The sequence below is a fragment of the Protomyctophum bolini genome, assembly GCF_963924005.1.
Source record: "Protomyctophum bolini genome assembly, chromosome: 17".
Lineage (NCBI taxonomy): Eukaryota > Metazoa > Chordata > Actinopteri > Myctophiformes > Myctophidae > Protomyctophum > Protomyctophum bolini.
Genome location: NC_137878.1, coordinates 7,984,704 through 8,001,536, shown reverse-complemented (window position 1 = coordinate 8,001,536; position 16,833 = coordinate 7,984,704). Strand labels below are relative to the sequence as shown.

The 16,833-nt window shown below is 44.3% G+C and overlaps 2 protein-coding genes across 2 annotated transcripts in view; one reads left to right on the top strand and one right to left on the bottom strand.

The window, feature by feature from the left end:
• Positions 1 to 9,934, top strand: part of wipf3 (WAS/WASL interacting protein family member 3) — a gene marked incomplete at its 5' end in the record, with an annotated part of 18,721 nt that extends 8,787 nt beyond the window's left edge. Inside the window, 4 exons of the mRNA XM_080787057.1 lie at positions 3,492 to 4,418; positions 4,770 to 4,907; positions 7,049 to 7,150; positions 7,317 to 9,934. Coding sequence (XP_080643183.1) covers positions 3,492 to 4,418; positions 4,770 to 4,907; positions 7,049 to 7,150; positions 7,317 to 7,366 — 1,217 coding nt within the window. The 3' untranslated portion in view covers positions 7,367 to 9,934. The remainder of the gene's footprint in view (positions 1 to 3,491; positions 4,419 to 4,769; positions 4,908 to 7,048; positions 7,151 to 7,316) is intronic.
• Positions 9,935 to 10,911: 977 nt separating this feature from the next.
• On the bottom strand, positions 10,912 to 15,357 carry LOC308332284 (peptidyl-prolyl cis-trans isomerase FKBP14-like). Its single transcript, XM_080788088.1, has 4 exons — positions 15,031 to 15,357; positions 14,581 to 14,732; positions 12,822 to 12,949; positions 10,912 to 12,202 (listed from the first exon to the last, which is right to left on the bottom strand). Exons 1-4 carry the CDS (start codon positions 15,225 to 15,227, stop codon positions 12,044 to 12,046), a joined length of 636 nt encoding a protein of 211 aa, XP_080644214.1. The 5' UTR covers positions 15,228 to 15,357; the 3' UTR covers positions 10,912 to 12,043.
• Between the last annotated feature and the right edge of the window lie 1,476 nt (positions 15,358 to 16,833).

The following is a 16,833-nucleotide window of genomic DNA, read 5'->3' as shown; positions in this document are numbered from 1 at the left end:
TCAGATAGGACTTTTCTGTTTGGATGAATGGCCTGTCAATGGGAAGTTGCACCTAGTTAGCACCTTTCTGGCAAGATGGCAGCCGTGTGCATATCGTCAATAGACAGTACTGAGGACACACTACACAGCTGATTCCAATTGCAATCTGACATTTCACACAAGGACTGAAAAGACTCAGTGCTGTTGATTGGAAGGTGCCAAGCACTAGATGAGTAGGACCGGTGTTTGTTCATAATTATATTTATATTATGCTTCTGTCTTATTTATTACTGTGTATATGAATTGGCGCCAGAAACAGTTACTTTTGTTAATTGCTTTATTTAGTTAGGCAGGTTTTAATTAATTGGGTTTATACCACGTATTGATTATGATATGGTTTGTCCCATCTGTTTAAAGCTAGGCCTGCTCCAGGTGAGGAGGGTTCAGTTTGACTCGAGGCTGGTCAGAGACAACAGCAGGGGAGAGCTGCCAGGGCCCTTGTGAAAGGTTTAGCCTGTAACCAGTATCTTTAAGTGTACCCCCTCATCCTCGCAACACCGATAAGCATATCTACAACCTTACATTTAGATGTCATTGGAAATATTTGTATTAAACCTTTTCAATCAAAGTCACAACACATTTTCACAACATAAGGGATAGGCGTCATAAGGCGCCATGTGGCATGGAGAATAGATGTAGTAGACCTATTTGAAACGGATGATAGCTTGATGTCACAGGCTCGGCATGACGTCATATCGCCTCCATATGGCGTAGACTGCAGAGAATAGAATAGAGAACAGCTTTTAGTAAATATTTGAAAGGAGGTATTTAAAGGTAGACTTTGGACTTTGCTTTGACCTCCCCTCCCCATAGCTCCCAAGGGGTAATACAGATCCTTATAGGCTATAAGGCTTCCCCAAATAGGAGCCCTTATACTCTGACTGTTCCCTACACAAATATAGGAGAATCTCTATTACACTCAGCCTCTCTGCAGCACTCTAACTGAAAGTGACTGCATATATGGAGTCTGTTTCATTTCTATCCGAAAGCCCTTGAATCATGGGATATGATTAAGGATTACTGTGATTATGGTAAACTCACATATCACACATAGCGTAATTCACTGGCTATGCGTCGCGCACCCCACTTTGGGAACCGTGGGTCTAGTGAACTTTTGGAGGTAATAATAATACCCCAAAATTTCAGTAGGTCTATTGTACATATACAATTATTTTGGACAGACGGCCATCATGAATTCACATCATACCTTTTCTCCCAATTTTCGCCTTATACCTTAATCTTCAGGCCAGTAACCTCTTTTGGTGTTTTAAGCATTATGTTATACTTTAGTTATTGAAAAATAAGAGCTTGTAGATCTGCTATTTTTTTTAAATCGTGAAATTTTCGGTCCTCAGACCTTCGTCAGTGCTATGGTTTTTCACAGACAAAGAACTTACTCTTAAAAGAGCTCCAAAACAATACAGCTCAGGTGCTGAGAATTACTAATTGGTGACATCACCTGACTGTGGGCGTGGACATTACAGAAGGGGTCCTTGACATGAAATAGTACGAGAACCACTGACATAGAAACATAGGTTTTTCCACAGAACTGTCACGATTTTGACATTTTAGTAGAATCTGATCTCAGTCCTGAATGGGTCTAACCATAAACGTGTACAATCGTGTCACTGCTGACCCCTGCTGGTTGGTCCTGAGGATGATATATTACACGTGGAATGGCCTGCCAGTGAGGAACTAACAATACAGCTGGAAGGACATGCTGTAGTGCCGTGCAGAGGAGGAGAGGACCACCCTATTCCTCATATAGTTCAGCACAGGGTGGCCAGTGGCTCAGGGGGTATAGATGCTGTGGGATCCCCCAGAGTTATAGTGTCGAAGTGACTCCTTGAGCGAGACTCCGGAACCCCTAATCGCTCCCGATGAGCAGGTCGGTGCCTTGCATGGTTTTCCTCCGCCATCGGTGTATGAATGTGTGTGTTTGTGTGTGTGTGTGTGTGTGTGTGTGTGTGTGTGTGTGTAAAGCGCTTTGGACCATTTACCATTTATAGCACACTTACCGACAGGCACCCTTGACCAACCTGTAAGCCGCCCGTCACTACTAGTGCAGCGACAGAGATTGCCCTCCCGACCCCGACCTCTCACACAAACGTAAAAAACCATTATCTCAGTACCGACTCGGCCTCAAAGCCCTCGTCTCCGTGCAGTGGTGGTGTGCGGCCCGGGGCACTCTCTCCCCACCATGCGCCACACGAGCGCCGCCGGCCAACGTTCACTTTCATTGATTGAAAATGAAATGTAGGTCAAGCCGAAACTGGTGAATAATTCAACCCCTATCCGCGGTGGTAAACGGTGGCAAAGAGTTCACGGCTGCAGCTCGGTGCACAGAGAGAGAGAGTGATTTGCATTCGGAGCGTTCTGGAAGCGCTGTTTGGAAGTACTTACTTAAGGACGGGTTCTATAGTCGGTATACATCATTTGAATATTATTTCGCATTTCGTGTTTATCAGAGTACAGGTCACTCCTTTCTGTGTAGCGCAAAACTAGAGTCATTAGCTGAGGGAAAGTCTCAAACACTTCAGCGAGGCCATGCTCTTCTATTATTCATATATGCAAATGTGTCCAAGTGTTTGCATTAATGTCCTCTATATGAAACTTAAGCGCACTGGCTATAGCTCTAGTCATTTTGACATCAATTACTGTAGCTTCAGTTCAGCTGACGTGTGAAAAATGGGGCAGACAGAGGAAGGTGTGAAAAATGTAGACATGTTTATGTTTAGTATGTATTCTATATGTAGAACTGTAGCCGTACTGTAAGATCAGGTTTACAGCACTAGGCCGGTTGATCTAAGCTAAAAAAAAAGGGGCCTGACCCAAACCAAATTGCAAAAATAATTGTTCAAGCTTTTTTTTATGATCCTTAAATTAGGGTCATCCAAATAACATACAAACAAGTGGCTATATGGCCTAATTTAGCCCATGGAGCCCATTTCATGCAAAACTAATGTTTGGAATGGATTCAGAATCATGAAAACCTCCTAGTTTTTAACACATTACATGCTTCTTAAAGCATAATTCAAATTAGATTTTTTTCTTTTTGCCTTATATAGGTTTTTAATGGTACTCCCAACTTTCAACCCCTGAATTTACCAGGATCCGCAATTGATATAATACTCTATTTCTAATGTTATTTGGATGAACCTATAAGGAGCATAAAAAAACCTTGAACGATTACACTTTTGCAATTTATTTTGGGTCAAATCTTATAGATTCACTGTCCCCAGCCCCAGCGCACCCCTCTCCATGCAACCCCTGTGTCCCTGCCAACATTCAAACAAACCAAATCAAGTTTGTCACAAAAACGCATCAAATCACGCAGTGTAGCACTATAAGTATCCCTGTCTGATATAATAATATACATTTAACGTTCTGCTCTGTGTGTGTGTGTGTGTGTGTGTGTGTGTGTGTGTGTGTGTGTGTGTGTTTTTGTACAGTGTTCCGATCAAGCTCGACCATCGGCCTGAAGCCCCTGTGGAACCAGCCTCCGTCGCCAGACGCCGTGGGAAGCGCCGCCGCCCACCACCACCCCCCCCACCCCAACACGCCGTGTTCGTCCTCCTCCGCGCCTCCCTCGCTGTCTCACAGCAGCAAGCGTTCCCCCTCCTCCCCCCCACCTCCACCTCCACCTCCCCCCGTCCCCATCTCACCTCCACCACCACCTCCGCCTCTCGCTTTCTTCTCCACCACCTCCTCCCCGCCTCCACCTCCCCCTCCTCCCCCTTTCTCCTCCACCTCCACCTCGCCTCCCCCCGTCCCCGTCTCCCCCCCTCCTCCTCCCCCTCCCGCCGCCTTCGCCTGCACCTCCTCCTCTTCTCCCCCTCCGCCGCCCATGCCCTCCTCTCCCCCGCCCCCTCCCCCGCCCCTGGCCTTCCAGGACCGCCCCCCTCCTCCCCCCGTTCCCACCGGCCCCCCTCCCCCTCCTCCTCCTCCCCACTACTCTCAGCTGACGAGGCCCACCTGGCTGCCCGTCCACCAGCATGGCCAACAACCCGCCTCGCCCTCGACGCCACCACCTCCCCCTCCTCCTCCCGTCGGAGACCGCTCCTCGGGCTACTTCTACCCTCCTCCCCTCGGGGGGGTCTCCTCCGAGCCCCCCTCCAGGTTCCCCATTCTGCGGGACAGCATGGGCCCCCCTCCTCCCCCGCCCCCTCCTCTCCCCGCCTCCTACGTGCCCAGCTCCGCCTCCTCCTTGCTCCTCCTCCTCCCCCCCCCTCCTCCTCCGCCCCCCAAGGCGCCGCCCGTGCCGTCGCCGGCGGCCATGTTGTTGCCGCGTCCCGTGGGCGTGCCCCCCCCTCCTCTGCCGCCCTCCTACCCCTGCACGGCGCCCACGCGGCGGCCGCCCGCCGTGCCCAGGAGTGCAGGTGTGTGTGTGTGTGTGTGTGTTAAGACGCGGAGGGCCGTCATGGCCGTCCGTCGCTCCCACTTTACACTGTGCAATTTACGCTGGAGTAGGTTGAAGTAAAAAACTTATATAACCCTACCCCTTTAAGGCAATGCCTACATTGTAATTGACAATTTACAATAATCATGTAACTGTGATTTTTTTGAAAAATCGTAAAAATGTGGCGCAAATCTTTGAATATATATTCTTTCAAAGTGAATGTTTTTAACTCGGGTTTAAATGGACTAAGATCTGGTCGCAAAAGGGGTGGAGTGGCCCTTTAATACTTGTGACGAACGTCTGGGGTTTTTTCCTCATTCTGTGGCCACAGGCGCAGGGCGTCTGGCTCCGCCCCCTGCTCCCCCAGCGCGCTCGCCGTCCACTGAGCTGTCCAGCCGCATCCCTCCACCTCCACCACCTCCACCTCTCGCCCCCTCCAGCCTCAGGAATGGACACCTCCACAGCCTGGGTGAGACACACACACACACACACGCGCGCGCACGCGTGCACATGCACATGCACATGTACTGGCACTGTTTTTGTCACGATATCTGTCTGTTGTATACTTTTATTATGTACTGTAGTGTTGCCCTAGTGTTTCCTGTTCTGCCTGTCTTGTCTCACCTCCCTGTGATTACTTAGTTTTCTCCACCTGTGTCCTGTTATAGTCTCCCAGCCAATCCCAGTGTTGATTGTAGTTCTGTTGCACCTGTGTCTAGTCTATATAAACCTCCCTGTGTTCAGTGTTCCCTTGTCAGATTATAAATCAATGTTACTGTGTATACATGTCCTGCTACACTTTACTGTGAGTTTTATGTTAATAAATATATTGGACTGCATCAAGTTTGCCTGCCTGGTTCTGCTTCTGGGTCCTCACCTGACACACCGTGACAGTTTTAGAGATATTTGTCGGGACTTGAGACACCATGGCCGGCCGTGCCATAGAGATTTCCCCGAAAATATTGATATAAATTACTTCAAGCCTGGAACCAAGCCACGCAGGCTCCTGGTGAATCATGATGACCATGAAACCATTTGATTCTGTGTCAATAAACTGTTATGACAAGTCTTCTATAGCTTGTTAATTGTGGCTAACACACAGTTATCTACGAGCACGTGTCAGTTCCATTCCATGGGAGCAAAGGGACGGAGCTGTCCCGTTGCCAATAGGAAAGAAGCGCCGTGGTTGTTGCTCGAGGCACACGGCATGAATGAAAAGGGTAGTTTTAAATAGCACAGGGAACTGGTTAATGGCAAGAATACTATAGTTGTTTTTCTCTGCATTTACACAACAGAGCAGGAATTGTTGGGAGAGAGTAACCTCGCCTCACCAGGCTTTCCACCACCTCGGAGGAAAGCCTGGTCTCTGTTTCAAACGTCCGTATCATATGATCCTGTCGGGAGCGGATGATATCGTTACGTCATGTTTTGTAGTATTGTTTTGTATAGTCGACAGGCAGGAACAACAGGCGACGGCAACTTCCTTTTCCCTCTCAATAAAAGCTCTCGTAGCCTGTAGATTTTATTGAGAAGAATCGGTTTGAGGGAAAAGGAAGTCGCCGCCCCGTTGTTCCTGCCTGTCGACTACAAAACAATACGTAACGATATCATCCGCTCCCGACAGGATCGAAATGGTGCCCAGGCTAGGGAGAGAGAAGGAGAGTGAAACGGAAAATGGTGAAACGAAAACATGTGATTGATTGACATGTTGTCACTGGCGTCACTGGAGTGCTGAAAAAGGTTGACTTTGCTCAACTTTTTGATTTGCAAGCGCGTCATGCCCGCCACACAAGCGACAGGTGTCGGGTGTCAGTTTGTATTCCTCCCGTCACTGGCAGTGGTTTCCAAAGTTCCCATTGAAAAAATGACATGTAGCCATGCCGCTTTGTCCCCCGCTAGTGTGAACATAATAAGAAAGAAGCGTATGGTCCCATCTGCATCAGAAGGGTCGTAGCCTGCAGTGCATGTCCAAGGCGTCGAACGTATCAATTCAATACATATCAAGAATGTAGTTCATTCCTTCGCCTGTACATTGGAGTGCTTGGCTGGCTCTCTGGAAGAGAACTACAAGCCAAAAAATGCCTTCCTTCCAAGTGGGCTGAAGCACGGTGGTGCTTCTTTCCTATTGGTTGACCCCGGGGGGGGTCAACGTTCACCAGCGTTGAACTCCACGCTTTCAGATGAAGTGTCCTGTCAAACCGCCGCAACCAGACACTCAGTCAGCACCCCTTGCTCCCATATAGAATGGAAGTGAACGGAATGCTGATGCATCGGAAAGCTTTTGTGTGTGTGACTGACTGTGCCCCAGAGGCATGGCAGTGTAGTGTTGGGTCCCTTGGAAATGAAGAACTCTGATCTGAGAACCGTAGTAGTGGCTTGTCGACTGGCCTATATACCTATAAGCCTGTCACACAGGTTCGCTCATGTCCCATTCGTATCGAATGCAGTCGACTGCTAAAGTTTTTCTCATAGTGCTATACTGCGCTGCAAGTGCAACGCGGTGTAACCTGGACCTAAATCTTACAGATTGTAGCTTTGATGAAGATAAAAATGGCAGACTTTAAAAACACGTATGCCCCCTCCCCCTCCACCCCACCCCGGCCCCCTCAGATGACTTTGAATCCAAGTTCCAGTTCCACCCCGTGGAGGACTTCCCCCCTCCCGACGAGTTCAAGCCCTTTCCTCGGAGCTACCCCAGCAAAGAAAACAGAGGTATAGCAAACTGAACAGCAGCACAGCAGCAGTGTCTGATGACACGAACACAAACACAAACACAACACTCATTTTGCTGATGACAAAACAATTAGCTCCATTGAGTTCTCTAATTTCCTCTCTCTCTCTCTCTCTCCTTTCTCCTCCTTCCTTTATCTTCTCCCAGCGTCTACAGTGAACGCCAAACCACCTGGGATCAGGACACACCTCCGATGAGTCACAGCACGCACGCACGCACACACGCGAGCGAGCGCGCGCACACACACACACACACACACACACACACACACACACACACACACACACACACACACACACACACACACACACAGAAAGCAGCTGACCTCTGGGCCTCTAGCCCCTGCTGAAGACGGGAAAGATGGGAAACTAATGAGAATGACAGTGGAAAAAGCCTTTGTCTACATGCAGGGTTTCAATGTATTGTGTGCTCAGAGTGTCTCATAAATTAGGTCACTTTTGTCTGTGTGTGTGTGTGTGTGTGTGTGTGTGTGTGTGTGTGTGTGTGTGTGTGTGTGTGTGTGTGCGCGCGCGTGTGTGTGCGTGTGTGCATGCGTGCGTGCGTGCGTGAGTGCGTGCGAAGGAGAGAGAGAGATAGTCTATGACTGTCGAGTGCTGAACTGTGTCCCGCCCTATACTCCAAGTGACCCTCTAACCTTCTCCAGTGTGGAATGTTTTGAATGTGTGTGAGAGGAGGGCTACAGTGCTCTCTCTCTCCCATGCTCCCCGTCTCTCTCTTTCTCACACACGTACGTGCGCGTGTGCGCACACACACGCACACATGCACACACACACACACACACACACACACACACACACACACACACGTGGTCACACATGCGTGCACACACACAATCCAAGGTCAGTAGTGCCTTACCGTCGCTAAATTTAGCTTGAGCAAACAGCAGAATGTATAATTGCCCTCTGTAGGTCGATGACCATCTCCATATTATATTATAACTGGCCTACATTGTTCTACAGCTCTTTCAAAACCTTTCTCTCTCTCTCTCTCTCTCTCTCTCTCTCTCTCTCTCTCTCTCTCTCTCTCACACACACACACACACACACACACACACAGTACACAGAGTACAAAGCCGTATTAAGCAAAGTAAACATATCTAGGACATTTCATTTGTGGTGCAGATTCTAGAATGTTTAGAGCACATGACGTGTGTCCACCAAAGGCAAAGCTCTCCCAAATATCCAAATTCCTCAACCCCTTCAACCAAAGCAATACTCAGGTGAATATTATAAATAGCTCATTTTGTTATAGCAATATACACATAAGTGTAGACTATGAACTCCACAATAAAATCCTCAATAGCGATAATTCATCCATTTGTTTAAATTATCACTAATGCTGCGTCCACACTGGCGGATGCAAAGGATACAAAGATGCACCGGGTCCATTTGGTTTCATTTTACACTGAGTTAATTCTTTGTTAAGAATCTGCATTACCTCATTTACAAGAAGTCTACACATTTACAGAGAATGTAGACGAATTGTTATTTTGATCGGCATTCTGCCTGTTGTCTCTCCCATGGAATTCCAGCATGGAATTGTGGACAAAATCTTATCCAACTATAAGAAAATATTCTTTAGTTTTAGGTCTGAGAGGCTAAATGTCATCAAACAAATGGTCGTCCGTGGCTCAAATGCCGAATATATAATGGACCTTGATAATGGAAAGGGTTGGAAAAACACTGCTCTAGCCTGACCCTGTTTAACCCATTTTGACCTGAGATCAGATTCTAAAAATGTCTTCTACGTCCTTACAGCTTTCTGAAAAAGCTATGTTTCTATGTCAGTCGTTCTTCGATTTTTCTAAAATAGCAGACCTACAAGCTCGTAGCGCGCCACTCGGTGGCACGCTATGAGCTTGTAGATCTGCTATTTTTCAATAGCTAAAGCATAACATAATGCTAACACCAAAAGGGGTTCCCGCCCCAAAATGGGTAGATCAATATGCAACAGCAGGGTGAATAATTATGCAAAGTGGATCAGTTATGGCTCAAAGTTGTACGTACGCCACCGTTGAATGCATTACAGACATTCCACGTTTACTTCTGATTCTCAGAGACCCTATAAGGCTAATACTTTTGACTCTACCAAGGAACAAGAGGTTGTGCAGCAAAGTATACATTAGCCAGAAAATAATCACTGGAGAATTATGAAAATGTATTTTGTTCTATTTGAGTGCTTCTTCTTCTTTTTTTTTCTTTTTACTTCTGTCTGTATGTTCCTTATATACCGGATGTACTGTATACTCAGTACGCACCGTTTCATTTTCATATTTTATTACAGTTCTCAACTGCTGTCCGAAGTTGTAATGGGGTGAGTGAATTCAGTCCACTGTGGATTATAGAGTTCCACAGGAGTTGAGCGCCTATTCCAGCACTAACACTTGTGAATACAGTGCCATCTACTGGTCAATTATGAAAAGTATTATGATGGTTCTGCCACCAAATAAACCACTGTATTTTGTTTTGTTTAAAAAGCTCTCGTGGTCATTTTATTAGTTCTTCCGCAGACATTGCGCAAAAAAAACCCTATAAAACTCACATTCATTCATGAATACAGAATTGTTACTGTGATCTTGAACCGTAGCCTACTAAACATTGATTTGTGTGTACATGAATAAGTCACAAAACAGCAGAACGTGGCTAATTTACAAATTGACTGTCAATAAGGCACGTGAAACCGCACAGAGATTCAACTCATATGAACAACCAGCTGCTGTGAGCATAGATTCTCGCTTTCTAGCAATGTACATTGGGTTTTTTTCTCCTCATTATTATCATCATTCGGCAAAGTATAAATTAGCGGCAGCCTAAACTCACTATAGTCTGCTTCATTTACAGTGAATATAAAAAGGTATTTGAGGGCATTACATAAAATGTATTCTCCAATACTTTGTTAACACAGAGGAGTTCGAAAGAGTATCCCTTTGATACTATTGTGGACAGAAAAAGATGAATGATATGATCATGTAATCAATCTGTAATCTGTTCCAACATGAGACAATAACAGTTGATTATATCTTCGGAGAGGAGCTTGTTATCCTGTGTGTTGGGGAAATCAGAACAAATCTGCACTCAACTACAACAAATAAACTAAATTAATCAGATCATTAATTAACCACTTTGAACCTTGGTATCTCTATTCTTGGCATATAATAGGCAAACATTTGCCCCCAAAAAAGATTATCTAAAAGCTCATCACTTCACATTTTGTGAGCTTGTAGATTTACTTTTTTTTGGCAAAGATTTGGTGTAGGGGGGAAAAAAAATAAATGGACCAAGTACGGACCCCTGCAGGATCCAGTCAATGAAGTGCTGTATAGGGAGTGGTCCTTGAGGGGGTCCCAGGTGGCCCCCAGCTAAATAATGGAGATTTGGTAACCAAATGGACCCTTAGAGATCTTTAACTCTTGAGTGTAAAAAATGAAATACACTCTCGAGAGTTAAATTGTCGTTAAACATCTGCATTACTTAAGTTAGTTTACAAGAAGTCTACACAAGGAAGGATCGTTTTGATCGTTTGCCTACGTTATCTCTCCTAATGGTACCAACGTCAATACAGCATAGAAACGTGTACCTATTCTTTATTTTGGGGTCTGCAAGGCTAAATCTCATCAAATGGTGGGTCTGTGGCTAAAATGCAGAGTAAATAATGAGCCTTGATATGGAGAGGGTTGAAAACAACTGGTTTAAGTAGTTGAAGACAAGGACAGAGGCTCAAGTTATGGAAATATGCAATCTTATTTCATTTTCTCCCAACAGCCATGTAACAGCTCACAATTCAAATGATTATTTCAAGCACGCACGTCTCTGCAAAATGTATTACAAACAAAGTATAAATCTTTAGGACAACATCAGCCTCCAACATTAGCTGCACTGGGGATGAAACAGGACCCGATGAAATCATCAGTCTAGTTTCCTCTCTTTGGTAAACATGTTGGGTGATGATGTTGGAATGGTTCAGGAAATGTCTCTAGAGGCATGAAATATTCTTAACCACTTTCATAGCAGATCTACAAACTCACAACAGGTCTTGTTACTGTTAGCTTACTTTAAAAGGATCCCTGGCTAATAAGACAAATATGACTTATGACATTATACCTTAAATATTTTATTTCTTTTATGAATAAAGAATCCTTGCTCCTGTCGCAAGTTGATGTCATATTCCCATATGGTCCAACTAGCCCTATGGTAAAGTATGGAATGCATATGCTAATTAAAAACAACTTTAGGATAATATAACCATCAAAGCAATATTTTAAATACTTATTAGGATTCCATAGGGCTGGATCACACATGGACATCAACTTGCAACGGGAGCAGTTCCTATTGAGTAAAAGATTCTCCATTTATGAAAGAAATACAATATGTGGAGGTGTTTTACTTTACATTTTGAGTTATAGAGGACAAGTATAATGTTTTAAGGCCTTAAAGAGCCAGGGATCCTTTTAATGAGACCATTCAAGAACACTTACTTGTATTGAGGTATAAGCTCTTTGAAATGCAACGCTCTCTACCATGCTTGAAGGAAACTTTGAAACTTTCACACAAACCTAAGTTCCAATCATGCCAAATGCAACTGTACAAAGACCTTTTTCGATACAATGGGTCGAACGTGACACAGCAAACTTTTGTCATCCGAAATGTTTTAGTGTCATAAGATCTTAGTCGACTAAATCTACAGTTCGACTAAAATGTGTTTTGGCAGGCCTCGATGGTGTCGTGATTTGTCGACGAAATTGTCAAAATATTTAGTCATGGTTTTAGTCGTCATAGCTTAAGTTTTTATTCCGTTGTTATTCAGTTTTCTTCGGTGAAAAAAAGCTAGTCGACAAAAGGACAAGGAGGGGGGGCTCAGAGTTCATCGTGTTTGTAGGTAAACTCTCTGGAGGATATGAAGCCGTCGTTGTTCTCGTCCTCCTTGGCGAAGATGTCCGCCGCCATGTTCTCGTGGTGGGTGTCGTTGGGAGGGTAGCCGTGGCGCTCAAACTCCTTCCTCAGGTACTCTTTCACCTGGTTTAAACAGAAGGAGGACAGAATCCATGTTTTCTCTGTGAAAGCCGGATAACAATAGAAAAGCTTTGGTAGCGGGCCCCCCTCCTGCAATATGTTTGGGAAGTGCAATAATGTGGAGTTCTATTGTTGAGGTTTGATTGAATGCCTAACAATTGCCTGTGATGCGTTTCAGTAAGGATTGGGCTGGACCATGTCAGGATAGCGGGAGGTTAAGATGAGCTGTTGTGATTGATTATTTATGTTGTAGTGTGAAGGACTTATTATAGAACTTGTATAGTTCATGTGGTTCACAGAAACTTGTGACGTTTGTATGGTTTAAGGTTATTTATTTATATTTATTTATTTATTGTATGCTTATGTATGTATTTATGGTATGTTCTCATTTGAAGACACCCCTGTAAATGGGATAGTCCATTCTCATTATCTCCAGCTGGGTATAAAAGGCTGCCATTTTGCCAGTGAACTGAAGTCTGTGCTGGGAGTAGAGAGCTTTCCTGTATTGATGCCGGTTTGTAGTGCTCATTTGGTCATTCTTACAGTGTGGCAGAATACAAAACCACAAGGAAAAGTACAATAAATAAAAAAGGTTCTCGTTCAATCGCCGCAATGTCCTTACTTCTCCCTTGGAGAGTTTCCAGTCGTCGTTTAGGTCCATTTCCTGGAAGGACTCATGTGACCTGGGGCCGTTCCTGATGTCCATCACCTCGATGACGAAGGTGAGAGTGCTCTCTGGTGGGATCTTACCTGGCCACGGACAATATCACCAGACATGTCAGTAAAAGCAGACAGAATAACATTGCTTATTTTCACGATTTTTCAAAGCTCATAGCTTGTAGGTCTGCTATTTTTCAATAGCTAAATTATAACATAATCTTTAAGACACCAAAAGGGGTTCCCGCCCCAAAATGGGTTAATGGAAAACTGCTTTTATTAAAGAGGAGAATTATGAACCAACCGTTTTCTTACCTTAATCTGATGTCATTATATCCAAGAACGAGTGGTACAGGTTAAAAAAAAAAAATCACACCCCTTATCTCCCTCCCGAGCCCACCGCAGCTCCGACCGTGCGTGGTGGATTTAACGCTAAATCGCTTATTTTGATCGTTCGAAAATGGTCTTTTTTGTAGATTATCTGTCTTTCATAATGTCGCATTACTCATTCAGTGTTTGTTTCGTTCCAAATGGGCTGCCGTAGTGGGCGATCTGTCGTTAAACCCACTGTGCACTCTCGGAGCTGCAGTGGGATGGGGAAGGAGTTATGACATCTTTCACCTGTACCACTCCTTCTTGGATATAATGACAACATGAGGAAAAATGATTTAACTACTAAATAATTGCAAGGATTTACTATAGTAGAAAAGAGAGTAAAACAAAAACAAAATGAGGGAAATGAACAATTATAAAGTCTTTCTACAGTAAATCATTCATGCTGCTTGTTAGACCGGAGGTTAGTAGTTACTTCAGCAAAAGCAAAGTTAGTTTAATGTTACACGTGTTAGCTATAGGGTTATGGTGCCATGTATGCTTACCAGTGCTATAAGCATAGTATTGTTACAAGCTCCATGCTGAGAAGAGGTCAGCTGATTCAACAGAAATGCATTAAAACCTCATTCAGGCAGGCAGGCAGCCCTAGAATGCAGTTATACAAAGGATTAGTCATTGTATGAGGTATGCAACAATATATACATAATACTAGATCAGACATGTCCAGTCTGGCCCGGCGGTGACCAATCGTGGCGTGAAGGCAAGATTTGTGAACCGCAGCTTCCTTCTTAAAAAAGGAATTAATTATTTACGGCCCCCCCAATATAGTCACGTGAGTTATTAAATTAACATGGGCAGATAGACTATCTCTAAATAGTATTTGTAAATTTAAAAAAAAAGTGCTTGTTCCTTATACTGTAGTTCCTCATTATCAAGGAGAAATAAATATTAATTATTTATAATATTTTGTACTTAATTTTTTTGCAGAGACACTGGTAACATTTAGCTACACTGCCATTAGAAGACAATACATCCATTACAGGACTGTAAATATAATAGCAATGAAGACAGTGCGTGCATGTGGGGGGGAAAAAAGCCTGAATTGTTGTCGTTTTGTTCAGTGGCTTACATTTGTCTACACTACAGCTACATTTACTATTGATATTGCACTGTAGTCAAGTAAAAAAGGTTGTAATGCAATGCAATGCATTTGTATGTGACTTTGTTATGGTCCAAATGTACTGTACAGTAATGACAGGAGATGCAGTTGTTGGCCTTATGGTGTATTCATGTTCTCAAATGTGGTCCACTTTGTGGATCTAAAAACCTGTAGATAAATTAAAATTAGAGCCACGTTATATTTTAAGGTTGTGCACATTATATAGGCCTACCTCTCCCCTCCTTTCCATAGGCCAAGGCTGGAGGGATGACGAGTCGTCTCTTCTCTCCAGAGCACATGCCCTGGAGGCCCTTGTCCCAGCCCTTGATCACCTCTCTGATCCCTAGAGTAAACCACACTGCCTGCTTGTCACCAGTTGTACGACTGTGACAGACACACACAGACACACACACACACACACACACACACACACACACACACACACACACACTTTTAGTGAGCAAAAAACAGAATCGTTCATAAGTTTTTACAGACTGTCCAGAGTTTATCAATGTGGGATCCATGCAGGCACGGAGGTACCCTAGGCTCAGAGTCAGCCAGGGCTCATGGGGGGGAGACACCCTTACAGCTAAGTCTGTAAACTCGGGAGAGTTAATAGGGTCCTTGACATTAAAAAAACCCATTTGGAATGGAATCATCTCATTCATTCGACCAAACTCACCTAGAGTGGAACATTGTACCATTCTGGAAATATCCCTCATTATGCACCAAGAGAATGTCCCCATACTTGGATTTGCGGTGACAGAGAAAAGGCTTGTGGAGAACCTCTATCTTCACCTCAGGCTCGGGCTGAGGGAGTCCACTGACGAGGGACATGAAGAGAGACGAGCTCAGCCAGCTCAATGCGGTCAGCAACATCCTGCCGCCGGCAAAAAAAAACCCCGAATGAACGGATCAATAATGTGTTGCAAAGTTACGAATGAGGTAATAATAACCAGATCGAGCCTGCAGCGCTGCACTCAAGTTGGTTTTCTACGTGGCAGCGACGTCTCATTCTACTAACTTGTTGCAGGAAGTTCTCCAATGATTGGCTACATTCTTCCCCATACCGCGCCTCTAACCACTCCCACCTCGTCCACTGCAGTGATTTTTCTTTTTCATTTCACACAGACTATCCCAGTTTGATAGGCTCCACATTCGTGAACTATAGGCAAGGCGAGCGGCCGGGCAACTTTGAAGATGGAGACTGGAGAGGACCGCTGTAGTTCCACAATACACTCCAGAGGGCCACAATATTGCATATTACTGTCGTATAAAAAATAGCAATATCTACAAGCTGTCGCACTGCGATGTGTTTTGAACTTTTTTTATGAACGCACAAAAAAGGGGAAAAAAACATATTTACACAAGATATATATATATATATATGCAGCAGGCACTGACTGTGCAAGCTACTAATTAGGTCTTGTTTGCATGTTTGGAATTGTAACAGCTGAAATCAGTGGCCCCCGGGCCGCCATGAGTTGCCCATGCATGCGATTAGGCCTGCAGTGATCCAATGAATACAGAGCGGTGTTATATACTTTTACATTTTTAAATCTTTATTACGATCGATCAGTCAGCTATCTTAAGTCACATTGAGTTAAAAACAGATGATCTGCACCTACCTAGTTTTCTGAAGCAGCTGCCTTGGTGTTTAAGTGGACGGGAATTGATCTTCATGCTAAACTGCAACAATCACAAATGCTTTTTTTTTTGCAATGCTACTATAATATACTGTAACATGCATTTCATTCTGGCTGCTAGTGGAGATTTACTACATTCAGTTCACAAGCTATACACACACACAACTGGCTAACACAACAATTAAGCCACACTGCAGAGAAGCAAATCTTATTACAGCATCCCAGACACGGGCAAACAATCGAAAACAGTTCGCTTTTCGTGTGCTCCAGCACCACAGCACATTATTCACATGCTATTTTATCTCTATTTTTTATTGCCATCGTAAATATATACCGTCATACATTTAATACATCACACGGAAATAAAACATTTACAAACTTCTTATTTGCATAATAAATGTCACAGCCTCTTTGGAAATGAGCCACTTTTAAGTGTCCTTTTCTCACTACAGTGGGAGTTACGAGAACACAGTCCATTTCTGAAGTATAACAGTCAGCAAGTCATCATCACAGTTGGTGCAGTGCAACCGGTATCTCATAGAGCCATATATAGGTATTGGCCAAATGGCTATGCCCGGTGCCCATAACAGTGCTGCAGCCATGAGTACAGTCAGCCAGCAGATCATAAAACTATTCATAAATTCATTTCCTGAGCCCCCAGTGGAGGTGTTCAACCTCCACAGCTATATAGGTGTCACTCAAAGTTCATTCTCTGTGACTATTGGTGGCTCAGAACACAGGAGATTCCTTTTAACAGTCCATCATGTTATGTTATGTTTTTCTTTTGGGGGGGTGGTGGGTGAGCTTAACCCATTCTGAACGGGAACCCGTTTTGGTGT

Coding starts and splice junctions, on each gene's coding strand:
- LOC308332284 (XM_080788088.1), bottom strand. CDS start 15,227: ATGTTGCTGACCGCATTGAGCTGGCTGAGCTCGTCTCTCTTCATGTCC. Junction 12,950..14,580: donor CTATGGAAAGGAGGGGAGAG/GTAGGCCTATAT, acceptor GTCCGTGGCCAG/GTAAGATCCCACCAGAGAGC. Junction 12,203..12,821: donor GGAAACTCTCCAAGGGAGAA/GTAAGGACATTG, acceptor TGTTTAAACCAG/GTGAAAGAGTACCTGAGGAA.